General features: G+C 34.8%; 1 protein-coding gene across 1 annotated transcript; it reads right to left on the bottom strand.

Annotated features, from left to right (window-relative positions):
• Positions 1-10,561: 10,561 nt before the first annotated feature.
• LOC143631210 (CBS domain-containing protein CBSX1, chloroplastic-like) lies at positions 10,562-13,058 on the bottom strand. The gene is made up of 8 exons (XM_077100040.1): positions 12,928-13,058; positions 12,571-12,658; positions 12,428-12,492; positions 12,307-12,355; positions 12,132-12,184; positions 11,123-11,238; positions 10,932-10,989; positions 10,562-10,838 (listed from the first exon to the last, which is right to left on the bottom strand). The coding sequence occupies exons 1-8, from the start codon at positions 13,048-13,050 to the stop codon at positions 10,764-10,766; spliced, it is 627 nt and encodes a 208-aa protein (XP_076956155.1). The 5' UTR covers positions 13,051-13,058; the 3' UTR covers positions 10,562-10,763.
• Positions 13,059-14,619: the final 1,561 nt, after the last annotated feature.

Raw genomic sequence — 14,619 nt, 5'->3', positions numbered from 1 at the left:
ACATGCACGGGCTCGGGCAAAGTGCGATGGGCGCAATGTGGCGCTTTGATGGCGCACTTTGTACTTCGCACGCTCGCATCGCCACGTGTCGCTTAAGGGCCGAAACTTAGCGATAGGCGAAGATTCCTTCGCGATACACGAAGATGCTCAAATTCAAGCATAAATAGGGCAGCAATCTGGATTTCACAAACTTGTCCCAAAAATCATACTTTATCTCATATTTCTTATATAAGGTTGATATTATACCCGAGTAGTTGTAACGGTACCTCTCCGATCGAAAGGAACTTATACACAAATCCAAAAGCTCTACCTTAACAAGGTATGACATTGTGCCATCGTGTAAAGTTTCATGTCTCGTGATTATCGTTATAATTATGGGTTTATACAAATATAGATATACTACATTGTGCTTAATCTAGGTGCTTAACATCAGAAGGCTTGTTAAATATAAACTTGTAAGGTGAGACATTCGAAATTTTTGCTTAACTCACATTTGCGTGAGACAACTGATTTTTCAACACTGTCATGATGCTTTTCCAAAACCATTAAACTCATGACAGATAGTCCAAATATTTTCAAACGATTTAAAATACATTACAGTGATTAAGTCTCTGTAGACTTACGGGATGGTTACTACTGATATTGTGGGGTTTTGTATACAAGGCTTGCCTACTGGGCCATGACACATTACTTATTGGACAAGTTTTAGCCAATAAGTAATATGACCACAGTCACAAATACGGTCGAGTACAAAGGAAGCAACATAGTTTACATTATGACCTGGGGTGAATTCAAAGAAATAGTAGAAAGAAAATTTTGTCCTCCACATGAAAGAGAAAAGATTGCTACTATGTTCTTGAACCACATGATGGAAGGTGTGAAATGTCGTGAGTATACGACAAAATTCTTTGAATATGCAAGAATGGCACTGGCTCTAGCTTCGCTAGAAACAGTACTAATTTCTCGTTATATTTGGGGATTAGTAAGTGAAATCCGTGATCTAGTAAAATAGGTTAGACCTCAGACTATTGAGGAAGCAATTGAACTAGCCAATACCATGACAGACGGATTAATCCGAACACAGGAAGAAAACAAAAGGAAGGATTTAGCCCAGAAGATTTCTCAAGAATTCCGAAAGAAAGGGGCAGGGCAATCCTATACTCAGCCTTTCCATAAGGTTTGTAGAAAGAGGCATTCAGGAAGATGTGCTTTTAAAAAAACCAAATTCTGCAACTACTGCAAGATGGCTGGTCATACAAATGAAGAGTGTAGAAGAAAAGAAACCCGTGTTCGCTATAATTGTGGAGAACCTGGCCACATCCGTCCAGAATGTTCCAAGTTAATAAAGGTGCCTGACAGCAAATCTAAGAATACAGATGGACCTAAGAGGAACGCACGAGCTTTTCAGCTTACTGCACTGATTCCGGACGTCATTGCGGGTACCTTTCTTATTAATGACGTTTACGCTAAAGTACTATTTGATTCTGGAGCAAATCAAAGTTTCATAAACAAGAATTTTTGTCAAGTCCTAAACCAACCATTAAACAAACTTAAACAAGTTTGCATAGTAGAAACAACCGATAGAAATTCCACTTATATTCATGAAGTACTTCAAGGAGAAAAAATATAGACTTATTAGGTCACAAGTTTGAAGCAAATTGCTTCCAATGAATTTGGTCGGATTCAATGTTATATTAGGAATGGACTAGCTAGCAGCCAATCATGCTCGAATCCTATGTAATAAGAATTCTGTTGAGATTCGTAGTCCAACAGGAGAGATTATTACAATTCAAGGAGACAAAGTTGATAGACCTATGAAGTTTATATCGATAATGAAAGCGGCAAACTTCTTAAGAAAGCAGGGTATAGTATATATGATTTCTATCATCATTAGCGCCAAAGGAAGGGAGCTAAAAGAAATTTCGGTAGTATCTGAATATTATGATGTCTTTCTAGAAGATTTACCGGGACAACCGCCTGATCGTGAAGTAGAATTCAGAATTCATGTAATCCCAGGAGCATCACCAATTGCTAAAGCGCCGTATCGTTTAGCGCCAACAGAAATGTTAGAATTGAAAACGCAACTAGACGATTTGCTAGAAAAAGGTTTTATACAACCAAGCTCATCACCCTGGGGAGCATCAGTGCTGTTTGTTAAAAATAAAGATGGATCGATGCGTATGTGTATCGATTATAGAGAATTAAAAAAGGTCACAATTAAGAATCGGTATCCCTTACCGAGAATTGATGATCAATTTGATCAACTTCAAGGAGCTCGATATTTTTCAAATATCGATTTACGCTCAGGATACCATCAATTAAAGGTACAGGAAGAAGACATTCCTAAAACTGCTTTTAGAACCAGATATGGTCACTACGAGTTTACAGTTATGCCGTTTGGTTTAACCAATGCGCCAGCTGCATTCATGGATATGATGAATCGGATATGTAAACCGTATTTGGATAAATTTGTGATCGTTTTTATAGATGATATACTTATTTATTCCAAAACTAGTGATGATCATGTCAAACATCTTCATACACTTTTAACACTATTGAGAAAAGAGAAGCTTTGTGCTAAATTCTCAAAGTGTGAGTTTTGGTTACAAGAAGTGCAATTTCTAGGTCACTTAATTAATTAGGAAGGTATTCATGTTGACCCTGCCAAAATAGAAGCGATCATTAAATGGGAAATTCCTAAAACAATTCGAAGTTTCTTAGGAATAGCAGGATATTATAGACGCTTCATTCAAAACTTTTCCCGAATAGCAGTTCCGTTAACAAAGTTAACATGTAAAAATCTTAAGTTCGAATGGGGAGATAAGCAAGAAGAAGCTTTTGTAACTTTGAAACAAAAGTTAACAAATTCCCCAGTACTTGCATTACCAGAATTCCCTGAAGATTTCACAGTTTGTTGTGATGCTTCCAAGTCAAGATTGGGATGTGTATTAATGCAACGTGAAAAAGTTATTGATTATGCATCCAGGCAATTGAAAAAGCATGAAGAGAATTACACAACATATGATTTAGAATTGGGAGCAATAATTTTTGCCCTAAAAATCTGGAGACATTATTTGTAAGGCAGTAAGTTTACTATATTCACAGATCATAAAAGTTTAAAGTATATATTTAGGCAAAAGGAGCTTAACATGAGGCAAAGACGCTGGATGAAAATTCTTAGCGACTATGATTGTGAAATCCAATATCGTGAAGGAAAGGCGAATGTAGTAGCCGATGCATTAAGCAAAAAAGAGCACGAGAAACCTAAAAGAGTACGAGCTCTAAGATTAGAACTTCAAATCAATTTAATTGATGAAGTGAAAAATGCTCAAAAACAAGCAATTGAAGGAAATAACATTGCTGATGAAAAAAGAAATGGTACAATTGACCAACTGACAAAAGGAAATGATGAGATCCTCCAAATGGGAAATAGAATTTGGATACCAAACATTGAAAATTTATGAGAAAGGATTCTCGAAGAAGCTCATAAATCCAAGTATATGATGCATCCCGGAAAAGATAAAATATATCAAGATTTAAAGAGAACCTATTGGTGGATAGGAATGAAAAAGAACGTAGCTAATTATGTTTCGAAATGTATAACTTGTTTGCAAGTTAAAGCTGAACATCAAAAACCATCAGGATTACTTTAACAATTAGAAATGCCATAATGGAAATGGGAATTAATAACAAAGGATTTTGTTACTAAATTACCTACAACGAGAAGAGGTAATGACACAATCTGGGTGATTGTGGATAGATTAACAAAGTCAGTTCATTTCATACCAATGAAGGAAACTTTTAAAATGGAGTAATTAGCTAAACTGTATGTAGACAAAGTTGTCTCATTATATGGAGTTCCATTATCCATCGTATCTGATCGGGATAGCCGTTTTACTTCTCATTTTTGGAAGAGTTTCCAAATAGCCATGGGAACAAGGTTAAACTTGAGCACAGCATACCATCCACAGACTGATGGTCAAAGTGAAAGGACCATACAAACGTTGGAAGACATGCTAAGAGCTTGTGTGATAGATTTTAGTGGAAATTGGGACGACCATTTACCACTAATAGAATTCTCTTACAACAACGGTTATCGTACAAGTATTAATGCTACCCCATTTGAAGCACTTTATGGACGAAAGTGCAGAACACTAGTGTGTTGGGCAGAAATAGGAGAAAAACAATTATCAGATCATGAAATCATACAAGAAACTACTGACAAGATAATTCAAGTCAAGGAAAGATTAAAGACCGCACGAGATCGTCAAAAGAGTTATGCAGATCATCGACGCAAACCATTAGAGTTTCAAGTTGGAGATAAAGTGCTACTGAAGGTATCTCCATGGAAAGGAGTAGTCCGATTTGGTAAGAAAGGAAAGTTAAGTCCAAGGTTTGTTGGACCATTTCAAATTATTAAAAGAATTGGACCAGTAGCCTATCAGCTGGAGTTACCAAAAGAAATGGCTGGTATACATGATGTATTTCATGTAAGCAACCTAAGGAAATGTCTAGCTGAAGAATCGTTAAAAGTACCCCTTCAAGATATAAAGGTAAACGAAAAATTGAAATTCGTTGAGAAACAATTACAAATTGAAGATAGGAAGATCAAGAATCTCAAGCATAAAAGAATAGTTCTAGTCAAAGTAAAATGGGATTCAAAACGTCGACCAGAATATACTTGGGAATTAGAATCAGAAATGAAGCGGAAGTACACACACCTATTTCAATAGATCTCAAGGACGAGATCAAAATAAGGAGAGAGACTATAACAAACCATAATAAGAAATAAAATAATCAAAAGAAAGAAATGAATAAATGATAAAGAAAAGAGAAGAAATAAAAAGGAAGAATGGAAAATGTAAAGGAAGATTCCATCCCACATTGGTGGAAGAAAGAAAATGGAAGGCTTTCACCATGGTATAAATAGGATTTCTAACTCTTGTCCCACATCGCTAGATTACAAAACTTGTAAGCTCTTTATAAGGAAGAGAGTTTACATGATAATATTCTTGTGCCAAATCACACCCAGTAGTCCTAGCGGAGGGTGCGAAGCACCCAACGCGCACGCGCACGGGCTCGGGCTCGGGCACAATGTGGCGCTTTGATGGCGCACTTTGCACTTAAGCTTCTTCGCGATACGCGAAGATGTGACGTGAAAGCTATGCAACATTAACACGTGTCACGCCACGTGGCATAGCTAGGGCTGACTCGGCAACCCTACTGCAACTTCGCGATACGCGAAGATGCTCAAATTCAAGCATAAATGGTGCAGCAATCTAGATTTCACAAACTTGTCCCAAAAATCATACTTTCTCTCAAATTTCTTATATAAGGTTGATATTATACCCGAGTTGTTGTAACGGTACCTCTCCAATCGAAAGGAACTTATACACGAATCCAAAAGCTCTACCTTAACAAGGTATGACATTGTGCCATCGTGTAAAGTTTCATGTCTCGTGATTATCGTTATAATTATGGGTTTACACTAATATAGATATACTACATTGTACTTAATATAGGTGCTTAACATCAGAAGGCTTGTTAAATATAAACTTGCAAGGTGAGACATTCGAAATTTTTGCATAACTCACATTTGCGTGAGACAACTGATTTTCCAACACTGTCATGATGCTTTTCCAAAACCATTAAACTCATGACAGATAGTCCAAATATTTTCAAATGATTTTAAATACATTACAGTGATTAAGTCTCTGTAGACTTACGGGATGGTTACTACTGGTATTGTGGGGTTTTGTATACAAGGCTTGCCTACTGGGCTATTACACGTTACTTATTGGACAAGTGTTAGCCAATAAGTAATATGACCACAGTCACAGATATGGTCGAGTGACAAGTACCTTTCGGTAATTTGTAAGCAGGCAGATGTAAAAACATCTTAATGTTGTAACTGTAAAATGTGTCATTTATAAATGAATGTACTCACCAGTATTTCCTGCTGATCAAATATTTTTAAATATGTTTTAGGTGACTTATTAGAGACAAAGGAATGATGCCTACGGGCTTCCAGCTTAAATAGGTGGCTTGTCACCAGAATAAAGAAACGTATTTTGTAAATTAGGGTTTATCCCTATAAAACTTATGTTTGTATAAAAATAGGTTTTTATCCTAGTTTATGAAATAAGAATTATGGTGTTTTTATAACTCTGATTAATTTTCCTAACTACGGTTCTGATGAAATATTCCGCTGCAAATTATTTTAATAAACATCGATACCACCACTCAACGTTCACGACTCCCCTCCCGGGGTATAGGGGTCGGGGGCTATGACATCAGGAACTTTTAGTACAACGATAGTAAGGCTAAAAGGTAATAACATTGGCCAGCTGTGATTAGCTGATCACGTTACTCTCAGTGTCCTATACACTTCCTTATGTGAGTCCACTTGTGCTAGGTTCTACTCATGATAGTTAGACCATCATACAATTTACATCATCACATATAAGCAATTGATTCTACTTCTAGCAATTAAGCTAACTTTCTTACTCATTCTTCAATATACACAAGACAATCAATATCCACAATTAAGCTAACTTACTAAGCTTGCTTGGGAGACACATGGCATTCTCGGACTGGCATCTTCTTTCTTTTCTTCCTTAAGTCCCACTCTCGGTTCGAGTCTAAGCATGTAGGATGCTTATTTCTCTCGAACTTATGTATAGATACCAACTTGTAAGGCCCCGTTCCCGGTGCCCTACATTGGGTGTTAGATTTACTCATAAACACAGTTCTAAATATCAGAGCGAATTAAAACTTTCGCGGAATAATTAAAAACATCAACCAGTATATTACAAAACACAAATCTTGTCTTAATATAAGTAAACTTGTCTTAAACATAACATAATAATTCATAATATTTCTTCGCAAGATGCCAGTCTTCCAGTCCCTACCATGTGACATCCTCAAACCAGCTCCTTCAACCTATTTAACTACGTGCATACTAAACGTCAGCTACGCTGAGTGAGTTCTAGTTAAGCAGGCAACATACATTACATTCACATTCTTACACATGTATATATATCCGAAGACACACGTTACATTCGTTCTTACTTTCACATTTCCATACATTCATACTTTAAGTTACTTTCATTATTTTATACATACATAACCGTTCTACGTTTTAAAGAGTCTTTCGCCCTATAACCTTCGCAGATATTATTAGGGTCTGCAACCCTTCAATCTTTATAGATATTATTAGGGACTGCAACCCTTTACTCTTCGCAGATATTATTAGGGTCTGCAACCCTTCAGTCTTCCCAGATATTATTAGGGTTTACACCCCTTTACTCTTCGCAGATATTATTAGGGTCTACAATTATTTACTCTTCGCGGATATTATTAGGGTCTGTTAACCATTCAACCATACACACATTAGTTATATCTATTAACGTATACATATTCATACATACATTTAACCTTCTATACCAAACATGTATCATTTATAAGCATTCATATGGCATACACTTACCACTTAAGGTAAGTGTATTAACTAATCACATTAGAGTATGCACACAGCCCCGAAAAACATAACAGAGGAATGGGTCTAGAAACTCACCTGTAGTCGGTTTCTCTCTGACTTAATGGTAACACCCTTCCTTAGCTATGCACGGCTAACTATGTAACAAGTTATGAGTGTCAGTTATCTATTACTACTACTTATTACATCTAAGTTAATGAAACCCTCAACTAATGGGAGCGGGGTCTAGGGGCGGAAGCCCCTAGCAGGGTCTAAGGGGCAGAGCCCCTGGCGGGGTCGAGCTACCAAGTCAGCTTGGAAAAATTTTTTTTCGTTAATAAGCCTTTATTAAAAATGCATCAGAAAAAAAAGTCGGGTTAAGTTTTACAACAATTTGGTTTGCATGGAAAACCAATCGCATCGCATGGCTAAAGGAATCGCATCGCATGGAATCAAAACCAATCGCATCGCATGGAAAAATGAATCGCATCGCATTGAAGGAAAACCAATCGCATCGCATGGAAGCAAAACCAATCGCATCGCATGCAAAAGGAATCACATCGCATGGAAGCAAAACCAATCGCATCGCATGAAAAAGAAATCGCATCACATGGAAGCAAAAGGAATCGCATGGGTTAAGTAATTGCATTGCATGCTCGTGCGATGCGATTCTTTTCCGTGCGATCAGAATCCCCTTTTCTTTACTTTACCATTTTATAGCCATTATCGTCCGTGACCCTTCCTTAGGACCCAATTTCACTCTTTTTATGGGTTTGGGGTTGTACCAACTTTGTCTACCCGTGTTTTACAAAGTTCGAACATCACATTTTTGTCCTATATCGCACCCGATGGGTTACGACCTACCAAGTTTACGTTTTTATTACATCCTACAGCACGTTCTACTATTATACCCAGTTGCATGTCGAAACCGAGCTCAAAACTTAATCTTTTAACCAAAACTCATCTTACGGTTCGGGTTTGGGTTCGGTCCTTAACAACTCGCAGATCCGGTGCTGTTTCTTGTTGTTTTAAGATGTTAGACACGAGATTTGTTCTTCTTTTGGCACGGATTTAGATCCGTGTGTTAGAGAGAGAAAGTGTGTGTGTTCTTGAGTGTGTGTAGGAAGGACGGAGATGGAAATGAGGAGTGTTTGGAGAATTTTGGGTTTAAATACTCCTCCCCTTGGGCCTAAGGCCCACAACCATTCTCTCAAGCCCATTCATAAGTCCTAGGCCTATCACTCAATCTCTTTATACTTAACATAAATTAAATAACGACACACACAATAAATACTAAAATTCTCTTTTATTTATTATTCTCAAAATACGGATATTACATTTTACGTATATGTAACCTACATATATTACGTATGTGTAAAAAATTTCAAAAAGAATTGTTACGTTGAGTTTTTTCGAGTTCTTAAAACTCAAAGTGGTTCTAAAAATAAATCTCCCCTATATATATATATATATATATATATATATATATATATATATATATATATATATATATCAATGTTTTAAAAGTAGGTTTATAAGGCCGAGTACTCCCCGAGTACTCGCTACAAGGTTTGCCGCTGAGGCGAGTTTCTTTAACTCCTCCTAATTACTATGAATCGATCAAAGGTGGTTAACCTTAGCAAGAATCACATCTAGTCGGTGAACTCTGGCCGATTTTGATTTAAAAAAATAAAACATAATTCATATTTCTTTTCTTTAATATTAAAGAACAAATATCAATTTTTAAATTAATGATTAACAATTTTTAGAATAATTTATGATTTAAAAATAAATTTCTTTTATTTCCATTGATATTCACCTATTTTGTTATAAATGTTTGAAAACTTATGGCATTTGACATATATATAATTTCCAAAATTTAATTTTCTTTATATTTACCATATCCTAGTACTCTTCGAGCACACTCTGAGTACTCCGAGTACACCCAACTCCCCAGTCGACCGCCTAGGATCCGTCTAACGACTTTTACAACCATGATATATATATATATATATATATATATATATATATATATGAAATAAAAAAAGATTGTTTTTATATACAAATACAGATGCTAAGTACATAAAAAGCCTATAAACTAAGTTATATATAATATATATATATATATTATATATAACTTAGTTTATAGGCTTTTTATGTACTTAGCATCTGTATTTGTATATAAAAACAATCTTTTTTTATTTCATATATATATATATATATATATATATATATATTATATATAACTTAGTTTATAGGCTTTTTATGTACTTAGCATCTGTATTTGTATATAAAAACAATCTTTTTTTTATTATTATCAATAATTGATAATAAAAGTTTAAATGTTTTAAACTCATACTTTTATTCTCACAATAATTTAGTCTATTGCAATAAGATACATTGTTTATTGTAGTGATCGTAGTTTCTTATATATGTCTGATGTATTAGAATCAATGTTTTACAAAATTCTTATGTTGAAAGAAAAGCATGTCTTAAATTAGGATTTATGGGTTTTAAGCTAAGTGTGAAGTTAATAGGTCTATATCTAATCCAATTTCTTGGTTAGATTGATGTGAGTTATTTTTTGTGTAAATATTGTAACTGTTTTGGTTTGGTTGGCCTTCCGGGTCATTTTTATGAAATATACCTTAAAAAAAATTTAAAAAAAATACACTTAGTGTGAAGATTTTTTCTATTGATAAATTTCGTTTGTTTTATTTATTACAAATATTAGTTAGAATTAAGTTGATGGATATATTGAGACAGAAACCTAATTTATTTGACAGGGTTCTACTTTGATAAAGGACATTGGTCCATTGATGTTTGTGGTACCTGGTTTCAAGTAAACCAATGGCTATCTTAAATATATTCTTTAATTGATTTTTTCTAAACAATCAAATCAGTTTTTTATTTAGGGTTTTTAAAATTATTTAATTATATACTATGACTTAACATCCGACCCTTACTTTTCATTATAACTAACCATTTATATCGATTTTATGTACCGTTATAATCAATAATGAATTACGCACGCTTTACTTAAAAAGTCTTTTCTTTTTCTATATAGTAAGTCGCTTTTCGAAATTAAATAGTCAAATAATGTAATTTTTGATCTGTTTGTACCAAATGTATTCATGTAGTACAGTAGCTGTTTTAGGTTTTCATTTGTTGACTATGATGAATCTACAAATCATATACTTTCCTTACACCATTTAAGTTGTAAGGTTGTGGAAAAAATCAAAATTCTTGTAACTAATATTTTCAAGTAAAACGTTTCCTCCACATATTATTCTTTCGTCTCACTAGCCTTTTTTATTTGCACGGCTGCTCTTACAACGTTTCCTCGTGTAGCAATTCCCACCTTAGCACGCGTAGAAGCAACCATTGTTAACATGTGATAAAGAATATAAGTTTAAATATAAATAAGTGACCACCAAAATTTTAAAAATCTTACTAGCTTTCCTTCACTATCTACAACTGGAAGGCGACGATATTTGGTTTCAAGCAACAATCTGGCATCATAGAATTCTTTTATAAGGTTTCTATAATAATAATAATAATAATAATAATAATAATAATAATAATAATAATAATAATAATAGGACTGGACATAAACATGAGTAATAAGAGGAAGATAGGATTAACCTTGCAGCATCCTCGAGATTAGTATTTTCGCGAACAACTAATGGTGCAGGTGTCATTAAATCACCAACAACCTTTCCATCGGTTTTACTGAGCAATTTTTGTGCCTCGTTAAATGTCTGTAATCATCTTTCGAGTTAAGAGATAAAATGATGGAAATAGATACGATATTAAGTTAAGCTTCAACAAAAAGAAAATGTATATGAGATTACACTCTAGGAAGTGCGTCTCACTTCAACATGTATATAACCCGCTTTGATACTTTTTTTCTAGAGCAACCCATTTCAGTTAGTCTGAGGCCATCTGGTCATACCCCGTTGCAATATCAACCCATTTTGGTCATACCCCCTTGCAATATCAACCCATTTTGGTCAGACCTCGTTTCAATCTAAGCCCATTTTGGTCAGACCTCGTTTCAGTCTAAGCCCATTTTGGTTAGAACCCGTTTCAAGTTGAGCCCATTTTGTTTAGAACCCGTTTCAAGTTGAGCCTATTTTGTTTAGAACCCGTTTTTATACTTTTTTCTTTTTCTAAAAAACACATAACAAGCTAAGCTCATGTTTGTCAGATTCCGTTTTTATACAATTTCTTTATGTAAGAAAAAAAAAACCATTACAATCTGAGCCCATTTTGGTCCAAACCCATTTGATACTTTGTTTTAATCTAAAACAATCTGTTTCAATCTATGCCCATTTTAGTCAAAACACATTTCATACAGAGCTCATTTTGGTCACAACCCGTTTTGATACCTTTTTTTTATCGAAAACAGCCTGTTTTAATCCAAGCCCACTTTGGTCAAAACCCGGCCAAGCCCATTTTGATCAGACCACATTTCAAGCCAAGCCCATTATGGTCATGACCTAATACTTTTTAGAATATGCTGTGTTGACCCGTTAGCTTACCCAACCCGATCCGCCTGTTTTGCCTGGCTTAGGTTCATAGCAATTTATGGTATCACAAAAGAGCAGTAATACAACAAAAGTATCTGTAGGATAGATGGTAAATACTTTACCTTCCATGTGCTATCAACATCCGGGAACATGTTTATATCAGAACGCGTAGTGCCTGATGAAAATAATGGAATGTTTCAATCATAGATATTATCAACAGTTTCAGGATTCAAGTCAAAACAAGTGTCACATGTCTACAATAACAATCTTAATTTGGTATTGCGGATTATGGCTTACCCGACACAGAGTCCAGTGCTAGTAAGTCGTAATCAGAAACGAGGCCAACCTACAACAGGACAAGAAGAATGAACCTTAGAATACTTTATTATGGTTTATATATTAAAACAGAAAAACTCACCAAATTCCAGTCATCATCAACTACAGGAAAGCCACTTATTCTATGTTTTACAAGAGCTTCCAGAGCTGCAGGATGGAACCAATAATAACAGCGAGGGAAATCGAAATGAACAATGCTATTGTTTTTAATGGAATTATATATACCTTCATCTACTGTTGTTGTAGGCTTTACCACGTGTAACTTATCTTTTCTAGTCATGAAATCACCCACAATCAGAGCTCCGGTTTTCGGCTGGAAACAGGAATGAAATTTGTTGGTTAATTAGTGTGGCTATTTTTAAGTTGTTTCTGTGGGTTATATACTACTGTTTAAACAGCCCGTGTAAGCTTCTGCAATTATGCCTTACTACATATGTTACAACATATTGCACCTAATATATAATAACAAAGGAGTTGCTTGTACAATTCTACACCCGAAGCATATTAATTAAAATAAGCACGACAAACACGAGTATAGCATGTGAAAAAACAATAAACTAGAAACAAGTTATATATATGTACCGGTAGGGAATTAGCGGTTAAGGTAGCTGTGAAGATGAGAGTGGGTCTACGAGAGACGCAAGGAGACGGTAGTGTAGTGTGGTGGAAGACGGTGGCGGAGTGGAGATGAGGAACTGAGGCCATGGTTGACAGAGAGAAAGAAATATCTAATTTGGCTTCGAAGCCAACTGGTAAATATCGTCAACTCGTGGCTTTGGTTATTTTGCATATGTTTAAATTGTAGAGTTTTATAGGCCAATTGCTTTTGCTTGATATTTTAGTCTATCTCCAGCTGGACGCCTCCTTATATAATGTCGGCCCGGACGAATGTTATTTTAACCGGATTGCCGTCATAATTAATTTACAAATATTCAAATATTACATGGAATTTCTAGCCTATAGTAAATTAGAATTTTGATACAAATATGCTGCTATGTTACTTATATTTAAAAGTACACATGAATGTCTTAATCGTAATTTAAAAAAAAAAAAACAAAGTACGAAAAGATATTTAAAAGTACACATGAAATCTCTTAGTTGTAATTTTTTTTGGAAAAACAAAGTATGAAAAGATATTTTGAAAAAGAGAAAAGAAATTGACGTATTTAAATGAAACACCGAGACACGTTCCCTTTGAACCTTAACTTTCATAATCACTGGTTGGAAGTGGGAACTTGGAAATTGGAATAAGACAGACCGCCTAATCTGACTGGGCTGAGCTCCTTTGACAACATAGCAAGCCCAACAGACTTTAGTTCACACCCGAAAAACGTAATTGATGCAAATTTTCTTCCTTATATTTAGATTAGAGGTGAAAAGAAAAACTGAACTTAGAACCGGATCCAAAAAAAAAAACTGGAACTAGTTTTTTTATACCCGAACTCGCACTCGACCCTATCCGTAGGATACGAATAGGGTATGCATTTCAGTACCAAAACCCGTACCCGATAATACCAGAAAACCAAAACCGGTTCCATACCCGGAACCAGGTTTTTCCAATACCCTAAACCGACCTGATCTATACCTGAAAAATATCCGATAAATACCCCTAATAAGTGCAACTCCCTTAAAAAATCCAATCAATACCCAGAAAAAAACCCCCAAAAATAGGGTTTTTTCAAAACCTGGAAATATGGTATTCAAATACCCGGTTCTATACCCGACCTGAACCCGATACATGAGGTACGGTTTTTAGAGACAATACCCGGACCCGAACCCGACCCGTGTATTGCAAATACCCGATTTTCCAATACCCAATCATACCCGAAGCCGATTTCATACCCGAACATAGTTATTTAAAAAACCCAATTTGTATACTCCTAATTATATTAACCAATCAGATTTAGAAATCATGGTAACCATATTAAAAATATATATATAATAATAAACAAACAATCAACAATACTTTTAGCAGAACTATTTGTAAACATAGTGAAAAATTAGTTTTTTTTTCATTAAATATGAAAAATGTATTTTTCACATCTTGGACATAGTTAAATAGTTAATTATATGTCACTATAGTTAATATTAATGTTAACTATTTCGTTTGTATTCTGTGTTTTGAGACTTTGCGACGAACTAAGTATCAAAAACAGAGCTAAGAGCATTCACAATAGCTTCTATATCTCTATCTATATAATACATAATTACAATAAAAAAACACTGTATTTTCTCTCTTATTTTCAATTAGTAATATTGTTGTTATACTTTTGT

Source organism: Bidens hawaiensis, unplaced genomic scaffold (assembly GCF_021521415.1).
Source record: "Bidens hawaiensis isolate Kalapana, Puna unplaced genomic scaffold, B.hawaiensis_p1.1 tig00005959_1, whole genome shotgun sequence".
Taxonomy (NCBI): domain Eukaryota; kingdom Viridiplantae; phylum Streptophyta; class Magnoliopsida; order Asterales; family Asteraceae; genus Bidens; species Bidens hawaiensis.
The sequence above is the reverse complement of the archived record's forward strand: the minus strand, read 5'-3'. Positions and strand labels throughout refer to the sequence as shown.

Bases quoted from the DNA above. Each gene is read 5' to 3' on its own strand.
- LOC143631210 (XM_077100040.1), bottom strand. From the start codon at position 13,050: ATGGCCTCAGTTCCTCATCTCCACTCCGCCACCGTCTTCCACCACACT. The intron at 12,185-12,306 runs GTAAGCCATAAT...TATTTTCATCAG, and splicing joins AGCACTGGACTCTGTGTCGG to GCACTACGCGTTCTGATATA. The intron at 10,990-11,122 runs GTTAATCCTATC...CTATGATGCCAG, and splicing joins AATCTCGAGGATGCTGCAAG to ATTGTTGCTTGAAACCAAAT.